We start from the raw sequence: 18,182 nt of genomic DNA, 5'->3' as shown, positions 1-18,182 counted from the left end.
ACATTATTAACGCTATCTGCAGATTCCAGACTAGTTGACGCCAGTAATGCTAGAATGATTTTGACCTCATTTCAAGTGACTGACCAAATCACGATTAGTTTTGCAATAGTTTAGTTATTTTCCTGTGCTCTCTATAATTGAAATGATAAAGGGTTTTTAAAAAATATTTGTCTAACATTTTACTTAGTTTACAATATATACGATGTGTTGGTTGTGTTTTGTAAGATATTTTATACTTACTTGTAAGATATTTTATACCTATTTAGACTGTCTATAAAAACCAACAATTGATTCACAATGTTAGCTAAAATATCAGAAGTAAAATTGTTCATTTAAAATACAGTAACCATATAATTCACTTCCAACTATTCACAGATTTGAAAGTTTTACTGATGCACTGTAGATGTTTTACTATGAAAACTATTCTATAATTTTTTTTTATAGCTAAGCATACATACATTATTTAAAACTGAAAACCATTCCCCATAGGCATATATTACTATTACTAGTTTAACGCCAACGTTAATATAGCAAACGTCGTTTGTGTGAATTTCAATCCGTGGATTAGATTACGCCGGCGTAAGCTTCACCAGCCTTTCTGTGTGTGTGTGTGTGTGTGCTGCTTTTTGCCACCTCTGGTCTCCTACTGATAGTATGAGTTAGAATGCTTTTTAAGATAAAAGCCTCCTGTAATAGGTTGTTGTCAGTAAAACTTACATCAACAACAATTATATTTGAACATATTTTATATTGCACCCCTTTGTCTGATATAAAAATATTTTATAATAATAAATAATGTATTTATTATATTATGCTTAGAGTCCAATTTTTAAAGAAATACTTTTCTTTCTACATGAGAAAATTTTCATCTATCTACCATCTGCTTACTACAGGGTGTCCAAAACCCTCTCTCCATTGTCAGAATGGAAATTGTTTGGATTTAATTCTTTTACAGTCCAAAGCTTTTTCTGATCTTAAGCAAAATACTGATACGTACTCCAATTTGATATGGAACAGAAAATACAGTAGTTGATCAAATCACAATGGTAATCAAAAATATGTTGGTGGACAGATGGAATAAAAAACTGGACAAAAATGAGACAAAATCCTCCCCAATTAAATCAAACTTTACAATTCTTCTGCAAATCCAAATATGTACATACTTTTAAGTAACAACTAACGATTTATATTTTAATTTTCCTTGACTAGAGAAGAGTCAATGTAAGATGGAATGAACAATTAATTCTTTTGACTTTTAAATTTTTAAAAGGGCGTGCTTGTCCATTTATTTATAATCACAATCTATTTTTAATCAAAATATCCATTCAAAATGCACACATAGCCAAACTCATAATGATTTAATTACCTTTTTTGGAATATAAGTTAAAAGAACTTTTAATATTGTGCATTGAAAAGTTGGGTTGAACTTCTAAACGAACAAAAATCAACTTTAAAGAAATGATGTTAGGCTCTCCAAAATTCTATAAATTTAGAAGTTTTATATTGAATATTTTTTTTTTACTTTGACCATTTTCTTTCTGTTTTTGGTGGTTTGTTTGTGACTGTACCACTTTGAAAACCAGTACACAAATGCTGAAAGTGCTTGCAGTCTAAAGAAAGAATAATTAAATAAATACTATTAAAGCAATACCGTAAAACCTTAATTTTGAGAAGAAGCCCATCTCGATTTGAAGGCCCCCCCCCCCTTTTTTGGGTTGCAAAATTAGCCTCGAAAAGAAGCCTATGAGCTTCTTTTCAAGAAGCCTATGAGCTTCTTTTCAAGATAGCATAGGCTTCTTTTCGAGATAGTACGGTACACTGTACATAAATTTCAAAGAAATAAAATTAAAACATGCTTGGTTTGTATAGTACAGTAATTTAGGTGAATTAATTCCAGCTAATACACTCCATAACACAGGGTGATGTTACAGTGGCCCTATTTATTGTTTTATAGTATTAATTCCCAAAATTTACAGCATTCATTTTGAAAAAAAAGCCACCTCTTTTATTAGCGAAAGTAGCCTCGAAAAGAAGCCCCTCTAGAATTGAAGCCCATCCCAAGTTTGCAAAAAACCGAAGCCCATGGCTTCAATTCGAAATTTTACCATATCAATGTATTGTAATACTGTATTTTATTCAGCAAAAAAAAAATAATTTAAAATAAAATGGTAGTCTATTTGTAAAAAAATGTTTACATGATGTGCCTATATATGGTCATGATGTGATGTCATCATTACCATATTTAGGCATGTCAGACTTTGATAGTCTGGACAGAGGTAAATAGTGTTTCATAATAATTAGCACATTTCTGGTGGCCAGATGTTTGCAGTCAGTTTTAAAAACTATAGGTGGCGCCGCTTTGGTGGAATTCTCTTCCGAATCACATGCATTTTCTTGGCTTTACTCTGATTCTTTACAAACGGAGTATCAATCTTCTCAAATTCTGACTTTGTGATGTTCCAGGAAGGAGCATGAAACGTCATATTGTAACGCTGGGCCCAGCGGGAGAATATGGCTTTCTCCGTGACAAAGCGGTGTCCAGAGCCTGTGCGTCCTTCATTCGATGTATAGTATTTGCATTCAACCAATGAGGAGTTGGGACTCTGGTAGTAATGGTAACGCTTGATCTCTCCAGGATGTGTTCTTAATAAAGAATGGAAAATTGAAGGTTATATATTTATAACGCTGTCACACAAAATACTGTGGTAGGAATTAATTTAAATGACATTTTATTCAGATTACAAACAATCAAATACAGTATACAGTTAAATTTGCCTAAGTCGATCTAATTTTACATGCAAAATTGTTGTGTTTTCCATTATTTAAGAATCTGTAAGTCGAACAATATTTCAATGGCATTTTGGATTCGACTATGGTAAGTTCAACTGTACATCCATCAAGTGCTGAAAACTATGAAAATCAAAAACCTAATACTATTGCAATTAATGTCATAATGTCGCAAAGACAAGCCAAACCAGTCACTCGTCGCAAAAATCGATTTTGAGTTATTTATACAGGTTTAAAGAGTAAAATAAGAGCTATAAAATGGTCAGAAAATCATTCAAATCTGACATTTCCTTCTGAATTTACAAACATTTAAGCGTACAGCTGTTTAAAGAACAATATGAGAAATCTGCCTGCAAAGTTTATGATTTTGGGCATTTCTCATGCAGAAACTATCATGAAATCATTAAAAAGTGTTTTTTTAACATTGAAAATGGGGAAAATAACAGTAGCATGAATTATAGATATATAAAGTATAGTTTAGTGCAATAAAATAGATTTTTTAAAATTTGACATTCCAGCATGTTTTGGCTATTTTCTATGAAACACTGGTTTGGCTTGTCTTTGCCACATATTATTTTGTCAACATATTTATTCCCTCATTATCATTGTCATTATAATAATCATAATCATATTAATCCCATCTCCTGAACACTGAACTGGATTTTATTCTAAATTGTTAATGTATAGGCCAGATAAATATGTGCAATGCATTAATAAATAAGTACAGTAATGGTAAATAAACATATTTGTTTTTGAGTCTTACTATTGCGCAAGTGTGTCTTAATATTGCGCAAGTGTCTTTCTATTGCACGAGTTTGCGCACTTTTGTTTTAGCATATGCGTTTTATAGCTTGTTTATTCGGTGAATAACAGGAGATTCACTGCATGCACCTTGATATTAACCTACCTGAAGCCAAGTGGCCAAAACGTTAGACAATTATATAATATTTTAATGTTGTTAATTGATTACATTTAAAAGCTCAAATAGGCCTACATATAGAATAGGTCAACACTACACTCTATAATGAGTATTATTTAATGATTTTAATTGTAACTTAAGCAGTGAAACATTTATCTACATTTGATTTATTCATTTGATTTATAGTTTTCATAGTGCGGTATTGACAATATATTCAATAAAGATTTGTTTGCACCAGTACAAAATGTCACGTCACTATGTTCAGTGTACCTCCAGTGTGGTGTGTGCTACAATATTTTGTCCAAAAATTTCCCATATTTTTTATGGCAGTGGGTGAATCATTGTTATTAGATGGCCGACGTGTTGGTTAATCAAGGAATAAAAAAAAAAGTCTTACTTGCAGTGATCTTCTGGTATGAAACCATAGAGATTAATTTTCTCGCAAATATCCAATGCCATAAGCATTGTAAACCAGCCAGTTGATAACCACGTCTTGGAGTAGAGCCTGTCAACATATAACCAATAAATGTTAATGAAATATCGAATAGCGCAATAAATTTAAACCAATGAGATTGAGGTAAACTAAATCCAAGCTCTATCAATGCTTGACTTAATCAGGATGTAAAAACCAGACAATAAAGCTATTCCAACATTTATGAAATATCATTATTGTCCGAAAAGATATTACCATAAAATTAGTTGTGTTACAGTTTCATTTTTCATGGATCTGACATTTTTCAGCTCTGAACAAGGAAAACAGTTTAAGACAATTGGAAAACATTTTGAAGTTTAAAACTACGTCGGAACAAGGTACAGTATGTTTGATATTTTTTTTAATGCTATTATGTGATGATGACAACATCTGAATGAAATACAATGAATAAATATCGGATGTGGACCTATCAAACAGAGTGTAAAGCAGTGTTCTGCACACTTTTAGAATGGCTTCTTCTTCTTCCGTTCAGTTGCCGCATTCACCTTTTTGAAGATTCTGCCACTGTCTACAAGGATATGCATGTCTGTGTTTGCCACCTTGAAACCACAGTTTGCTGAACGTTTGTGAAAAGCTTTGAGGGCACTGATCTGGTAAAATTATAAATTACAACTGACATAAATAAATTTGTTTTACTTTGTTTAATACTGCATTGCTCAAGGCAAGGCCAACTAGATTCTAAATCATGCTGAAATTGCTGGATGATACCTTTTTATGCCGGTTTCTACTTCAAAAACCTTCCCTGCATAGTCTTCTCCTGCCAGCGTTTCAGCATAAAACTGTGTGTTTTTATACAATTTTGGTAATGCCTGAGCAGCTTTTAAAATATTAACATGTTTTGGCTGATGCAAGCCCCAAAGTATTACAACGTCAGGGGAGGCTTCTCCACTGAACAAATGAGGTTGTAGAGTATATGCTTTAACAGAATTGAAGGATCCCAGACGAATAGTTGTACGATTCCCCACGTCCTTGTGAAATCCTTGTGAGGGTGCATTGTTCATTCGGATGACACACTCATTGGCATCAATTACGCTTCCTAAGCCTCGTCCAAGAAGCTGTCCTGAACTGGAGACGAGGGCGCACTGACTACAATTGTAATCCAGTGTCTATAACATATGGAAGAGAAAACCAGTATTCAGAAATTATATCATTAATTTTTATATAATGTATAAATAACTTACAAACAACACAGTTCAGTTTGTATAAACTTATTTTGGTCTCCCTCCACACACTTATATATTTTATATCTAATTTACAGTATATATGATTGTTTTTTGCTTCTACTTTTGTATTTTAGTTTGAATTCATTGTACTTTTTATGTTGTGTGTTGAAAAACCAATAAAACAAACATAAAGCCACAATCATCAGCAATATGATGTGAATATGAATGATGTTGCAAATGTTACTGTACTAAGGACAAATACATTTAAATTGAATGAACAGATTAAACATACCGTTGAATTAGCTAAAGAACTGTAGTATTGTCTAATTGAAATTTTTGGAACTGGTTTTACAGTTGGTTGCACAACTTTTTTCGTGCTGTTGCTCGTAATTTTGAGAGTTTTGTTTGTGTATATAAATGTCTCTGTGTCCTTCACTGGGTCTAGAGGGTGGTGAATTTGTTTGAGTATCTGGTTGGTTATGTTACTGCTTCCAATATCTGAACGAATCTTCCACTGTGAGTTGACAAATCGCTGTGTGTAAAACATCCAGACACACAGCATCAGAAATCCATAGCAGAGTATCAAAATAAGTATTTTTTTATTCTGGAAAAAAAAGATATATACTGTAGTTTATTCAGAATTTAATGAATATTATTTTGCTATTTGTTTCAATATAAAACATAGAGGCTGTTAAGCAAGGCCAACGATAATTATCATTAAAGGTTATAAAAAAAAAAATAATTAAAACAAAATTAAAGTACACATCAACATTTTAAAAACTCAAATATATATGGGTATGATGGTGTCATTACACACATGGGTATGATGTCATATCACATAATCACAGATGTCATAGCACACTCATAGAGTATGCAAATCATGTGACTGAAGCTAGGCAAACATATGCGATATTTGTATCTGACCATGGTCAGATCCAACAATGTCTGACCAGAAAATATTATAGTAACTGAATTTCATGTCTATCATACTGTTGGCAAGGTTGCTTGGACTGATATGGTGTAATGAACCTTTATGAATTGCATATTAAACTTAAGAACTCGCTAATTACCGTAAATGCTTGAATAAGCGCTGCTCTCAAATAAGCGCTGAAGCGTTTAATCAAGATATTACCCTGTATGTAATAAAACACTCTGAGAAACATGGTATGGGAATACGTGAAAAAGGTATCATGGTGTATTACACATCAACATTTTAAAAACTCAAATATATATGGGTATGATGGTGTCATTACACACATGGGTATGATGTCATATCACATAATCACAGATGTCATAGCACACTCATAGAGTATGCAAATCATGTGACTGAAGCTAGGCAAACATATGCGATATTTGTATCTGACCATGGTCAGATCCAACAATGTCTGACCAGAAAATATTATAGTAACTGAATTTCATGTCTATCATACTGTTGGCAAGGTTGCTTGGACTGATATGGTGTAATGAACCTTTATGAATTGCATATTAAACTTAAGAACTCGCTAATTACCGTAAATGCTTGAATAAGCGCTGCTCTCAAATAAGCGCTGAAGCGTTTAATCAAGATATTACCCCTGTATGTAATAAAACACTCTGAGAAACATGGTTTTAAATACAATGTATACAGTGTTAAAATAAATAAATAACACAATAAAGACACAAGTATTTCGTTATAAACGTTTACAGTATTTACGATAACGTAGGACCTACAATAAGCCTACCGATATGGGAATACGTGAAAAAGGTAGCATGGAAAGCACCATGCCAATATTTTTTTTTAAGCCCTGCTCTCGAATAAGCGATGCACTGAAGCTTACAAAAATTTTTATAAGCGCCGCGGCTCTTATTTGAGGATTAATACGGTAGATAGGAAAGAGCAGAAAATATGTGCTAGTCCTATAAACACACGTTGACCAACACGTATGCTTACGTTGTTGGTTTTTGGGCAATTAGAAACAATATCCATACAATTGAGATACTTTAATTTTTACCAATACAAAACTTCATCAATAATTCTCAAATGATCAAAGAATGATTTTTCATAATGAATAAATATCATTTAATATTTGTTCTCGATAACTCATTTATTCTACAGCCTTGGTAATTCAAACTATGTGTCACAACCCGAAATAGGGTCACCAAAATATTTTGTAGCCAGACATACAGTATGCTGTACAGTATGTATAATATATATTTATACTCTAATCTTGTTTGTGTTAATTAAATGTTTGTCTCGCATTTTTGTGATATTAACATTAGCTTTTGACTTTTATTCGATGTCCGACACACAGGCAAGTGGGCAATAATAATTATAGCTTTATAGGGCATCATGCCACGGCCTCGGTACACTTTGTAACTCAGTCATCGAATCAAATCACGAGTGTTAAAATCCTTGTTCAAACTGTAGGTTGGACCCAATTAAAGTCACCAAAATATTTTGTAGTCTCTGGACATTACACTGCAATTAAGTTGATAATGTTTTTTTTTTTCTTCTATGATTTTACACCTCTAGCTATTGGTTGCTCCTTTTTTACTTTGCTGGTAACATTTTTTTTTTTTACAGTAATATAAGGACTCGAGTACAATATTAATGTCAAACAAATAGATTGATTAAAAAGAAATCAAGCTCTAAACTGGTCAAAATATAATTACATACTTTGATAAAGATCTTCCTTCTTTGTCTGATAATATAGTCACTGACCCTAAACTGTTTCCATAGAGAAAATTTTCATTAAAAAAATTAGTGGAACAAAAGGTGGGTCGCCAAGTTAGCTTTGCTGAAATATAGGTAGTCCTAGGTTGTAGGCCAACTCAGAAAAAAAATCACAAAAGAAAAATATCAACCTGTCGTCTACAGCAGGCCTAACTAAGCAGCCAAGTATGAGGGGCTAGCCTACCTGATTCCATTGTATGCCCTACACAAATTCATTTTGGACCTTTTTTACCTTCTTAAATACGTATATTTTACTTAAACACAACTTCCATGAATACAAGTTTAATATGTATATGGATCATTCTATAAAATAATCAATCACTATGTTTAATTTTAGAGCTAAAAACAACGAAGAAAAACAAAACTTATGGTGCTGAACATAGCATACAGTAGTACATAGTAGTATATGGTATTGATTTAGGCCCAACGATAGTTAAAATTCGAGCTGTATGTTTTTTGGGGATTTTTTTAAGAAGGGGAGGGGGGATGGAAGGCGGTTGAAATACCAGTGACCAATTTTATAATTCACTTGCATTAATTCTGCGCCCTGTAATATAGTTGATGGTGTCATACCTACTCACTCAGAATTCAGTTGAGAGACATGAAAAAAGCACTAGTGTGAACATTAATTTATAAAAATGTTGAGTTGATGAATGAAGAAAATCAAAATATAGAATCATGATGGCATTTATTACTCTCATCTGAAAATTATACAGTTTAGTTGCCTCAGCTTATGTGAATTGTGAAATATGTTTACATGTGACATTACTGATGCACTTGGTTGCAGCCTGTAATGATGGTTTGCATCTTATCTAAGGAATGATAAAAAAAATCAGGTATAAACAAGTTTGACAAACCAATCTTTTTAATTTTGATACGGTTTCATTTACTGTACATGCAGAAAACAGTGGGAATAGTAGTTGGTTGAAAGACCCGTCTGTTATATCAGACCAAACTACTGAAGTCCCTTTTAAATATACCAAAATATACTAATCAAAGATAATAGTTAAACTATATCTTTGATTTGATTATTTTAGTTTGTTTATATATATATAAGATATATTGTCTACCCAAAAACAAATACAGTAAAAACAACTTAAGAAATTCAATTAAATTTTAAGTACTGTAGATCATCATTAACTTCAAACCTCAAGCAGATGCAAATTATTTTTGTTCTTCAAAATATGGGATGATTTTCTGATAAGCGCTTGTTATGAACAGTAACAAAAAGATTGAATTCTTTGTCAACTGCAATGGTGTCTTTGTGGGAAAAAACCTTTTCCTATAAAACTAAATGAGTGTGATGTCCTCATTCTCTCTATATTTTCAAAACCAATGCTACCAAGTAGGCCTACAATAGTTTCAATCATATCACCATTCATTCGCAATTGCTAATATATCAAACATAACCAATTATTATAATCTTCATATTCAAGTTTATCATAGAGCCAAGCTTTAAGCTTTAACCAATAATTATCAGCATCATCATTACCTGTAAAATCAATAAAAATAACTTTTAGGTAGGCCTAGGTACATTCATAATATAAGTAAGAAATATTTAGCTACAAAACATCATATTTTAAGCCCAAAATATTCTGAAAAAGAACATTATTATGAAGCAAAAATACTTAATATTACAGTATATTCAATCAGCATTTTATTTTCATATCAATGTAAAATTATAGATTAGTTGTTATCAGTGAGAGTATGAATACATTAAAAAATAACCTTGGCAAACATACAAAGAGGCACCTTAGGAGATGTACTATAACAAACAGCCTCGTAAATGTTTTACTATTTGCAAGCATTTACTGAGATTTGAACAAAAAATACAGCAATCATCCTTTTTAAAAAAATGTCTATCAAATTTTATTTGACAATTCAATTGTGAAATATCCTAAATAGTAAATATGGTCATGACGACATCACATCATGGACAAATTACAGGCCTATATAGTATAGGTGCAAGATAATCATCAACATATTATTGTTGTATGTGCTGACAAATTTAATGTAAAAATACATGATTTGTAATAGGAATGGAGATGTAGGCCTACTGCAATCTATATCATAAAAAGACAAAACAAATTCCATTTGTTTCTCTTACAGCACTAATTTTTATAATTAGAATAATTAGAAGTGTAGGCCTAGCTTGAAATATAGCCTAGGATCCACACATCGTTGCCGAACGTGTTCGCCTGGTGGCCACGCCACCAGGCCTATACTGGCTAGGTCACACATAGGCCTAAACAAGGGCATAATTTAAGGCAGTATTTCATATTTATAATCAAGTAATCCATAAAGATGTTTAATGTCTCTAGACACAGGTTTAGCTAATCTTTTGGAATATCACATGCCAATGGCTATTAGATGGTTCATGAATATTAGAGATATAAGTGTTTAAATGCTGAAGTTTGCAACATATAATATTGCTAAACGGTCAGAAATACGAAAATATGTAAATTAAATTAAAAATACATATTGTTTTAATTCCTGAACATGATTTACTTCTCTACACCAATAAATACCTCTTCTGTTGTAGTAAATAATTCTAGAACACATGTGCTTATAAATATGTATAAATAGTATTCAAACTTTAGTATGTTTCTTCAAATCCGGCATTTTATCGCGTGTCGGGACCTGGTTAGGCCTAACCCTGAACGGCTGAGGGTAGTGGTGGCTGAATTACCTGCCTGTTGTACGCATACCATACATTTCAAACATTTAAACTGCAATATATGTGTTTATGTATCTAACCTTTCAAAAGAATTGCCAAAGTAAAAGTTTAAACATTTTTTAACAAATATAATACGTCAAATATCGCCACGAATATATCCACTTGTGTGTGGAAGATGCTCGCTTGCGGTTCCAACAACCTTATTTTTTATTTACATATCAATGCACTGCATGAGCTCACAAACTAGAGAACAATAGAATCCAGTCGCGTTTCCAATCTCCGTGTGTAGTTGTCTCAGCATAAACAAATCAATAAAAGTCAATTCAGAAATTCATTGTCAACCCGAAACTTACAATCTACTTTCATGGTTGCGCTGTCGCCAATCTCTCAAAGGTTTGATAAGTAAATGTTAAAATTAGGCAGGAACATAGCTTTACATAAACACACAAACAAATCAATAAGTCAGAAAACAATCATTATGATTTTATCGGGCTTGTGGCAAGTTAAGTAGGCCTATTGTAATCTACACATAACATCAACAGCATTGTGGTACGACAATGTATGCTTTGGGTTGCCAAAGTATAGGAAGTTTGAAAGTACGTCACCTTCATTACCTAAGATATTTAACGAGAATGAGCAATAATTAATTTTGAATGCCTATCTCTAGTTAGGCCCTAAAATAAATTACAACTTTATGAAATATCTTCATTAAATGTTGTTTCTGTATACGTTAAAATTAAAAAAATATGTCAATTTGTCACAGCACGTACTGTAATTTGCATAATTAATTAATTAATCAGGTTTAAATATCTTTTAGTGATTAATGAGATGGGCATTAATTAAAACAATACCACTTCTGTCTTTTATAATTAAAAAAATCATTAACTTCAATCTTTCAGCTTCAACATTACACTATGTTTCTTAAATTTGTACAAATTTTAAAATTTGACACCAAAGAGGACCTTAGCTTGGAACGCTGCCCAATAATAAATATGAAATACTTTTAGAGTGCAATCTCATCTTCCTTCGGCCTGAAAATCTGTTGGCCTTTCTAAATTATTTTTTAAAGGTGTGTAGTACCTATACAATACTCCATTCAGTGTTCCAAATTCATGACTTAAGCTACATTACTGGACAAGATAACGATACAACAGCGACATATCATTGCGTCGTTCATATTCTTTAACACTGAACACAATTTTATCGTGTCGTTATCCTGTCCAGTGTAAATGTAGCTTCAGACTGATTGTTCATAGACAATAGCGTAGCTTTTCATACTATAATTTACAATTCATTTCACTGCGCATGATGAAGCCGGCATAGGCTGCTAGCAAAGCTAGTGTAATGATGAATAAATCAATATTAGAGTGCTTGCTAGTATTTTATTACTGCTGGTCTTAGAAATCATTTCAAATAAATATCAATGGGCCAACTCAAGTGTACGGTAACGACAAGATTATTATTAAAAGTCTGCAAACAGTGTCAATAAAACATTGTAAAACTATACTAATAATACAGTATACAGTAGTGGGTAGTGCATAATATTAATAATATTAATTAATATAGTATCTGCCACTGCAAACAGTGACAACCAGAACAAGTACCGGACTATCTTTTTGTTATTTTCCTCCGTCTCTTTCTTTCTTTCTTTAATTACATTTTTTAATTTGTTCCCCTTTACTGTATTTTCTTACAATTTATTTATTTTTTCATGAGGAAACTTCACCATTTACCAAATTTTCAATTTTTGAACCAGGTTTTGCCGATCTCTTCTTATCTCTATTAATTACTGCTTCAGGGAATTTTGTAACAAGATTAACAGTGAAGCTCATTAGTTGTGAATAGTTCATAAGAAGACTAGCACAATTAAATCAAAAACCATGTTGTAACTTCTAACATAAGTCATTGATTTCTAAAATTCAAAAGCATATCTATTATGATTTTTATCTGAAATTATAGCTAAGGTAATAAAAATGCTAAATTTTTTTGAACAACAGGTTTTTAAAATTTTCCAGCCTGGTTTTTAAATACCATACTGGTAATTTATTAGCTTGGTTCACGTCGAACTTTTATCTAGATATACATCCACTTAACTAGTTAAAAGTTCGACGTGAACCACTCAATTATAGCTAGTTAAAGGAATTAAGTCACTTAAGTTAAGTGACTTAACTTTACTAGAATAACGGTAAATTAACTTGCTTAATGGTAAAGTCGGCTCGGATTACAAGGACACGATTACGTAACGTAGGCATCTAAGCCAGCTCTGTTGTATTGTACCACCATTTTCATCTTCTGGCTGGCAACAACGTACTTCAACAATGCTAACAACAGCATCGAAGTAGTCTCATTAGTCTGGTTTTCAGAAATTATTTGTAATATTTTGGGTAAACACCCAGCAAACGTCTGTTTTACGAATAGTCGATATTCCAATGACCTTTGCCCTTTGTATCATCGACCAAGTAATAACGTTAAAAAGTCAGATGTGTATAAGAGACAGATTATACACAGCATGTTCAAGTCGATTAAAATAATGTTATGATAGGCCTACTAATAATTCGGATATTCGGATAATGAACACCTGCAACATCATCAATTGGACTTTAAAGGACAATGGTCATTTTATTCAGATTGGCCTTATGTTTCAGAGCAACATAAATCAAATTGACACTTTATTAAAAACAATCAATGAATTTTGTTACTCAAACGTCTTTACATTGATATTTTCAAGCTTATTAGATGAACTGAAGAAAAGGTGATCCGGAAGTAGTAGGTTTACTGTATATATTATGGCGAAAGTAAATATTTGTCCGTCTCTGAATTTTGATAGTGTTTCTGTAATAGAGCCTAAATTGGAATGGTACCTTATAGATTTATAGCCAGGGAGCAGAGCAGCTTAGCTCATTGCGTACGTTTTTCAAAGTGATAATGTATATTTTTCTTAATAATAAAATCAGATTTGTTGTATTTATTTATTGACAATTTAATCTTTTTTATTTCCGCGAAGCTAGATTTTCGCGAAGTGCATGTAAACAACACAATTGAGCGATCTAAAAACTACAAAACAGGACAGAAAGGTCCATAAAGTATACATACGTTTTAATGAAAATTAAAACAATATTTTGTTAAATGGAAGAATGCTACTGTAGCTAGCGATTAAAATAATTCGTTTTTTATCGAAGGTAAATGTAGCTAGGGCCAGGGCCTAGAGAATCTACCACTTAGATTGCGATAGAACACGCTGCTGCACTGGTCGTTGGTTCATACTGGTCGGCTAGGTTAAGTAGTGGAAACTCACCCCTTCTTTACAGTAGTTTACAATTTTTTTGAACGAATACCACTTGGTACTAGGTTCGTAAAATAAAGTAGATGTTTTATTAAACAAGCCTTTCGACCGTGTGACGTTGACGGCCTGAAACTGGCTGGCTGTTTATCTGGCTCTAACTTGGCATTGAACGCAATTAGGGGATTATCGTATCATGTTTCAAGACGGGTATATCTAGATAAAGTTCGACGTGAACCAGGCTATTGAGAAACAGCAATGCCTGCTCTGATAACGACTCTTAAATAGAGGTATTCTTCTTTGATGATTAATTGGATTATTGAGATAAGATTCTGGCAAAACCTGGTTCACCCACCCGCCTGAATGCCCTTTTAAAAGGTTTGCTGGTAAATGGGATAGTAACGGCATGCCTCATTGGTAATATTTGAAACGTTTCAACAACCGTGTGGCCTTGTGTGGTTCTGTTTGTTTAGGTGTGGTGTTTAGTAGGACCGTGCCCTAGGCCTACGTCAAGGCATTTTCGGAAAATTGGGCGTATGATCTTTCTCATTAATCATACGCTTTGACAAAAGATCCTCAAAGTGGTTGAGAAGGACCAATATGGTATATGACTACAACAAAACTATGGAATGTCTAGCAAGCAGGCAACCCTTTGTTAATATTTTAATCTTTGCGCTTGGTTGCTTTTTGATCATAGACTAGGGTACAATAAAGGTCGCAAAATACAGTATCTAGCTTTATACTGAATGGGGGTGTAACAAAATAAATAAAACATCTTTTTTAAACCAAGGTAGGCAGCACTAATGCACTTCATTCCACCTTAGCCTCTAACATTAACAAGTTCAGTTAAGTTTAGGTTGGAGTACTACTTCACCCTAACCTGCGGGTTTTACATCTCAATTAATATTTTGTTGCTAGGAACATGCTCCGAATGCACCATAGACAAAGTAAATATAAAAGGAGTCACAACAGAGTACAAGTTCTAGGCTAAACCAATTAGGCTGCCAATGGAGCAGCAGTGTTCTAGCATAGGGCCATTAAATTAGAACTTGTTAAGATACAGTAACAGCTTTTGATCACCATCGCTAACTTTGGTCTGTTACGTAACACGATGCATCCCAAAGAAAAACAAAATATATAATAAAAAAAGAAAAAAACTAATTGTTAAAAAAGTGGTGGTGATATTTTCGTAGATTGGTGTAGGTCTAGGCCCTAGGAGGAAAAAACAACTAAAATGTAAACAACACTAAAACGCTAAACTGCTTCGACCCTGCGTCAAAAGATCCAGCCGAATTGGGAGACGCAGAGGATTGTCATACAGGAGACTTAGCAGCAGTGGAAACCCCCACTGGCGGGGCGACCAAGGCGCCACCAACAGGACACAACACGGATGCCATTAAATGCGACTGAGAACCTTTGGGATCAGAGAGATCGGGGGAAATGCGTACGCCCACAGGCCGTCTCATAAAATCAATAGAGCATCTATCGCCCAGGCTAGAAGATCCCGAAACCGAGCGCAATACACTGGTAGTTGAGCATTAATTTTCGAGGCAGAAAGGTCCAGATGAGGCCGCCTGAAGTGATCGAATATCTGACTGGCAATGGTGGGTTTGTGGTGCCATTCCGTCGGTCGCAACAAAGGAAGAGACTGGTGTGAGAGAGCGTCGGCTACAACATTCAAGTGACCTGCCAAATGAGCTGACGAGAGAATGATCTCGTAGTCGATGCACCATAACAGGAGCTTCCACGTGTGGCAACAAAGCGTTGGAGTATGAGTTCCCCCCTGGCGGTTGATGTATGACACGACTGTCGTACTGTCTGACTGGACAAGTACATGACGACCCGTAACAAGCGGCAGGTGAGCTTCGAGTGAGCACTGAACCGCCCAAAGTTCCAGGATATTGATATGCGACCGAGCCTCTTCGGTCGACCAAAGGTCGGAAACGCTGTCCGAGTCGGTGTAATCCTACATTAAGTATAGTATGATAACAAGCGTACCTATTACAAGACGAATATGTGCCAGAAAAAAAGTGATTGATTGGTTACCGTATTTAAATAATTTAATACCACATATACAAACACAATGATATAAGTGACCTATATATCAAATAGTGGTAATTAATAATAACTAAAATAAAGTGATTTCATCAGAGTTATCATTAATTAGGTGTAAACGAATGCAAAACATTCTACTTGGAAATAATTTGTTTAATCTAGGCATGAATAAAAATACATGTAAATTCATGTATCAAGCTGCCAGTACTAAGTTGCCTAGTAACAATTAATTCAGTGAGAAACGTTTCCACAATAAGAGTCCAATGATACTTTTGGGAGAATAAAGACACAAAGTTTTGTACGCCGCCAATTCAAGAATGTTATCGGAGACAAAGTCTTTTTACCTGGCAATTTAGGAATGTTATCGGAGAGAAGGAAAGAATGCCAAATGCTGGAAATAGCCGACTGGTTTTGTCCTCTGTACGAACATGTGCAATGGTTCAGGAACGGAGTTGTTCACCTATATACAGACCCTTATAATATAGGGTCTGTGACCATGGCCTATACGACGTGTTGTTTTCTTGTGTATTACTTATTTTACATTAAGCTTAATTTAGACATTGATTATGATATTGTTAACTTCTGTTGTGTGTTATACAACAGTATTATTGCTTGTTTAATGTTTCTAAACTTAGTAATACAGTACACAGAATCATTGAAAAAACAGTGCCGGTCGGCAGCCTGTCAGTGTTGAGTGCCGGACAGGGCATCAATAATGTGATTTTTTGTGGCGTTTATATACTTCCTGCTTCAAATCAATCAATCAATCATTTAAGAAAGTATAACCTAGACATAATAACGAAACATAAAGCATCAAATACTGTAAGCTTTAATAATATTACGAAAAATATGATAAAAATCCACTAATTTGGCAGTATATTAATATATCAACATTCTTCTTCTTCTTCTTCAATAATGGCAAATAGAAAAATATATAGATTATCACTCCCGCCCACGTCAAAAATTTGGGAAATATTGATGCCGCATCATTTTTTTTGTCGGAAATGTCGGAAAACTTTTCTTTGACGCATGCACATTTGCATAAATGTCTACACACACATACTATACACACAATAAAATACAAAGGAAATGTGAAAAGTGATTACAATAGTTCCTATTGCATTACATGCATAGGAACTAATAAAGAATGACATACAATACGGCAAATAGATAAGTTTTCATAAACGTTTAATCAAAAAACTTCACGCTGCAAACTCATACATTCTGGGAATTTCTTACTGATTGCAAAATGGCAGCCGCTCGTCGTGCTAGCGAACACAGATTCCCTGTACTTATTTGTGGGCTTATTTGTTGAAAAAGGTGAGTGGTTAAATCATGTGAACATGTTTGTTAATTATATGTGACTGTGAAAAGAACGTTAAGGTAAAAAAATTAAGAATTAAAAGTTAGGTGCGAAAGTTCATTAGCGCCGGCATCAGCAGCACTAGAGAGAGGCCTAGGCCTAGCTTGGCCCGCCTAGGCTAGGCCTAGCTAGAGGAAGAGGACGTGACTATAGGGCCTAGCTAGGCTAGGCCCAGCTAGGCCTAGTTTTCCAGGGCACATCCTTCTTATATAAATAACAAACAGCGTAAAACTCACCTCCATAATAAATTATACGACTACAGTTTAATTTGACAGCACATTTTCTTTAATTATTTGCAGAGTAATTAGCATAAAATAAATGAACCGTTGTATGTAAATCATTCGTCACACCACAAGCACAAAACATAAGCTAAGCCAAAGATACTAGAAATACAAGCAAAGATACTAGAAATACAAGATAGAGTTCTCGCATTGTAAAAATAAGGCGGAAGTCGTGCCCAACGTAGGCGGCGCCCTTCTTTTTAACCATGCAAGTTTCCTATACTTCGTGCCCAACGTACAGGGCGCCCTTCTGTTGCTAAGTATATCCAGACGCAAAAGGCGCCCTTCCTTTTCGACTAATGGAGGAAAACTTTTTCACTAAATAAGAGTGCGTCCGGCCATGCGATTCGGCGCTGTATTGTTGTTTTATTCTTTACTGATTCATGATTATGCTTTAATTGTTTTGTGTATTATTTGGATAATAGCAACGATTTCTACCGCCACCAAGGAG

General features: G+C 33.8%; 1 protein-coding gene across 1 annotated transcript; it reads right to left on the bottom strand.

The window, feature by feature from the left end:
* Positions 1–1,763: 1,763 nt before the first annotated feature.
* On the bottom strand, positions 1,764–17,838 carry LOC117107168 (alpha-N-acetyl-neuraminyl-2,3-beta-galactosyl-1,3-N-acetyl-galactosaminide alpha-2,6-sialyltransferase-like). Its single transcript, XM_033248760.1, has 5 exons — positions 17,687–17,838; positions 5,655–5,966; positions 4,908–5,305; positions 4,104–4,211; positions 1,764–2,643 (listed from the first exon to the last, which is right to left on the bottom strand). Exons 1-5 carry the CDS (start codon positions 17,690–17,692, stop codon positions 2,343–2,345), a joined length of 1,125 nt encoding a protein of 374 aa, XP_033104651.1. The 5' UTR covers positions 17,693–17,838; the 3' UTR covers positions 1,764–2,342.
* Positions 17,839–18,182: the final 344 nt, after the last annotated feature.

Source organism: Anneissia japonica, unplaced genomic scaffold, assembly GCF_011630105.1.
Source record: "Anneissia japonica isolate Jap-2015-1 unplaced genomic scaffold, ASM1163010v1 scaffold287864_len1152817_cov193, whole genome shotgun sequence".
NCBI classification, from domain to species: Eukaryota; Metazoa; Echinodermata; class Crinoidea; order Comatulida; family Comatulidae; genus Anneissia; species Anneissia japonica.
The sequence above is the reverse complement of the archived record's forward strand: the minus strand, read 5'-3'. Positions and strand labels throughout refer to the sequence as shown.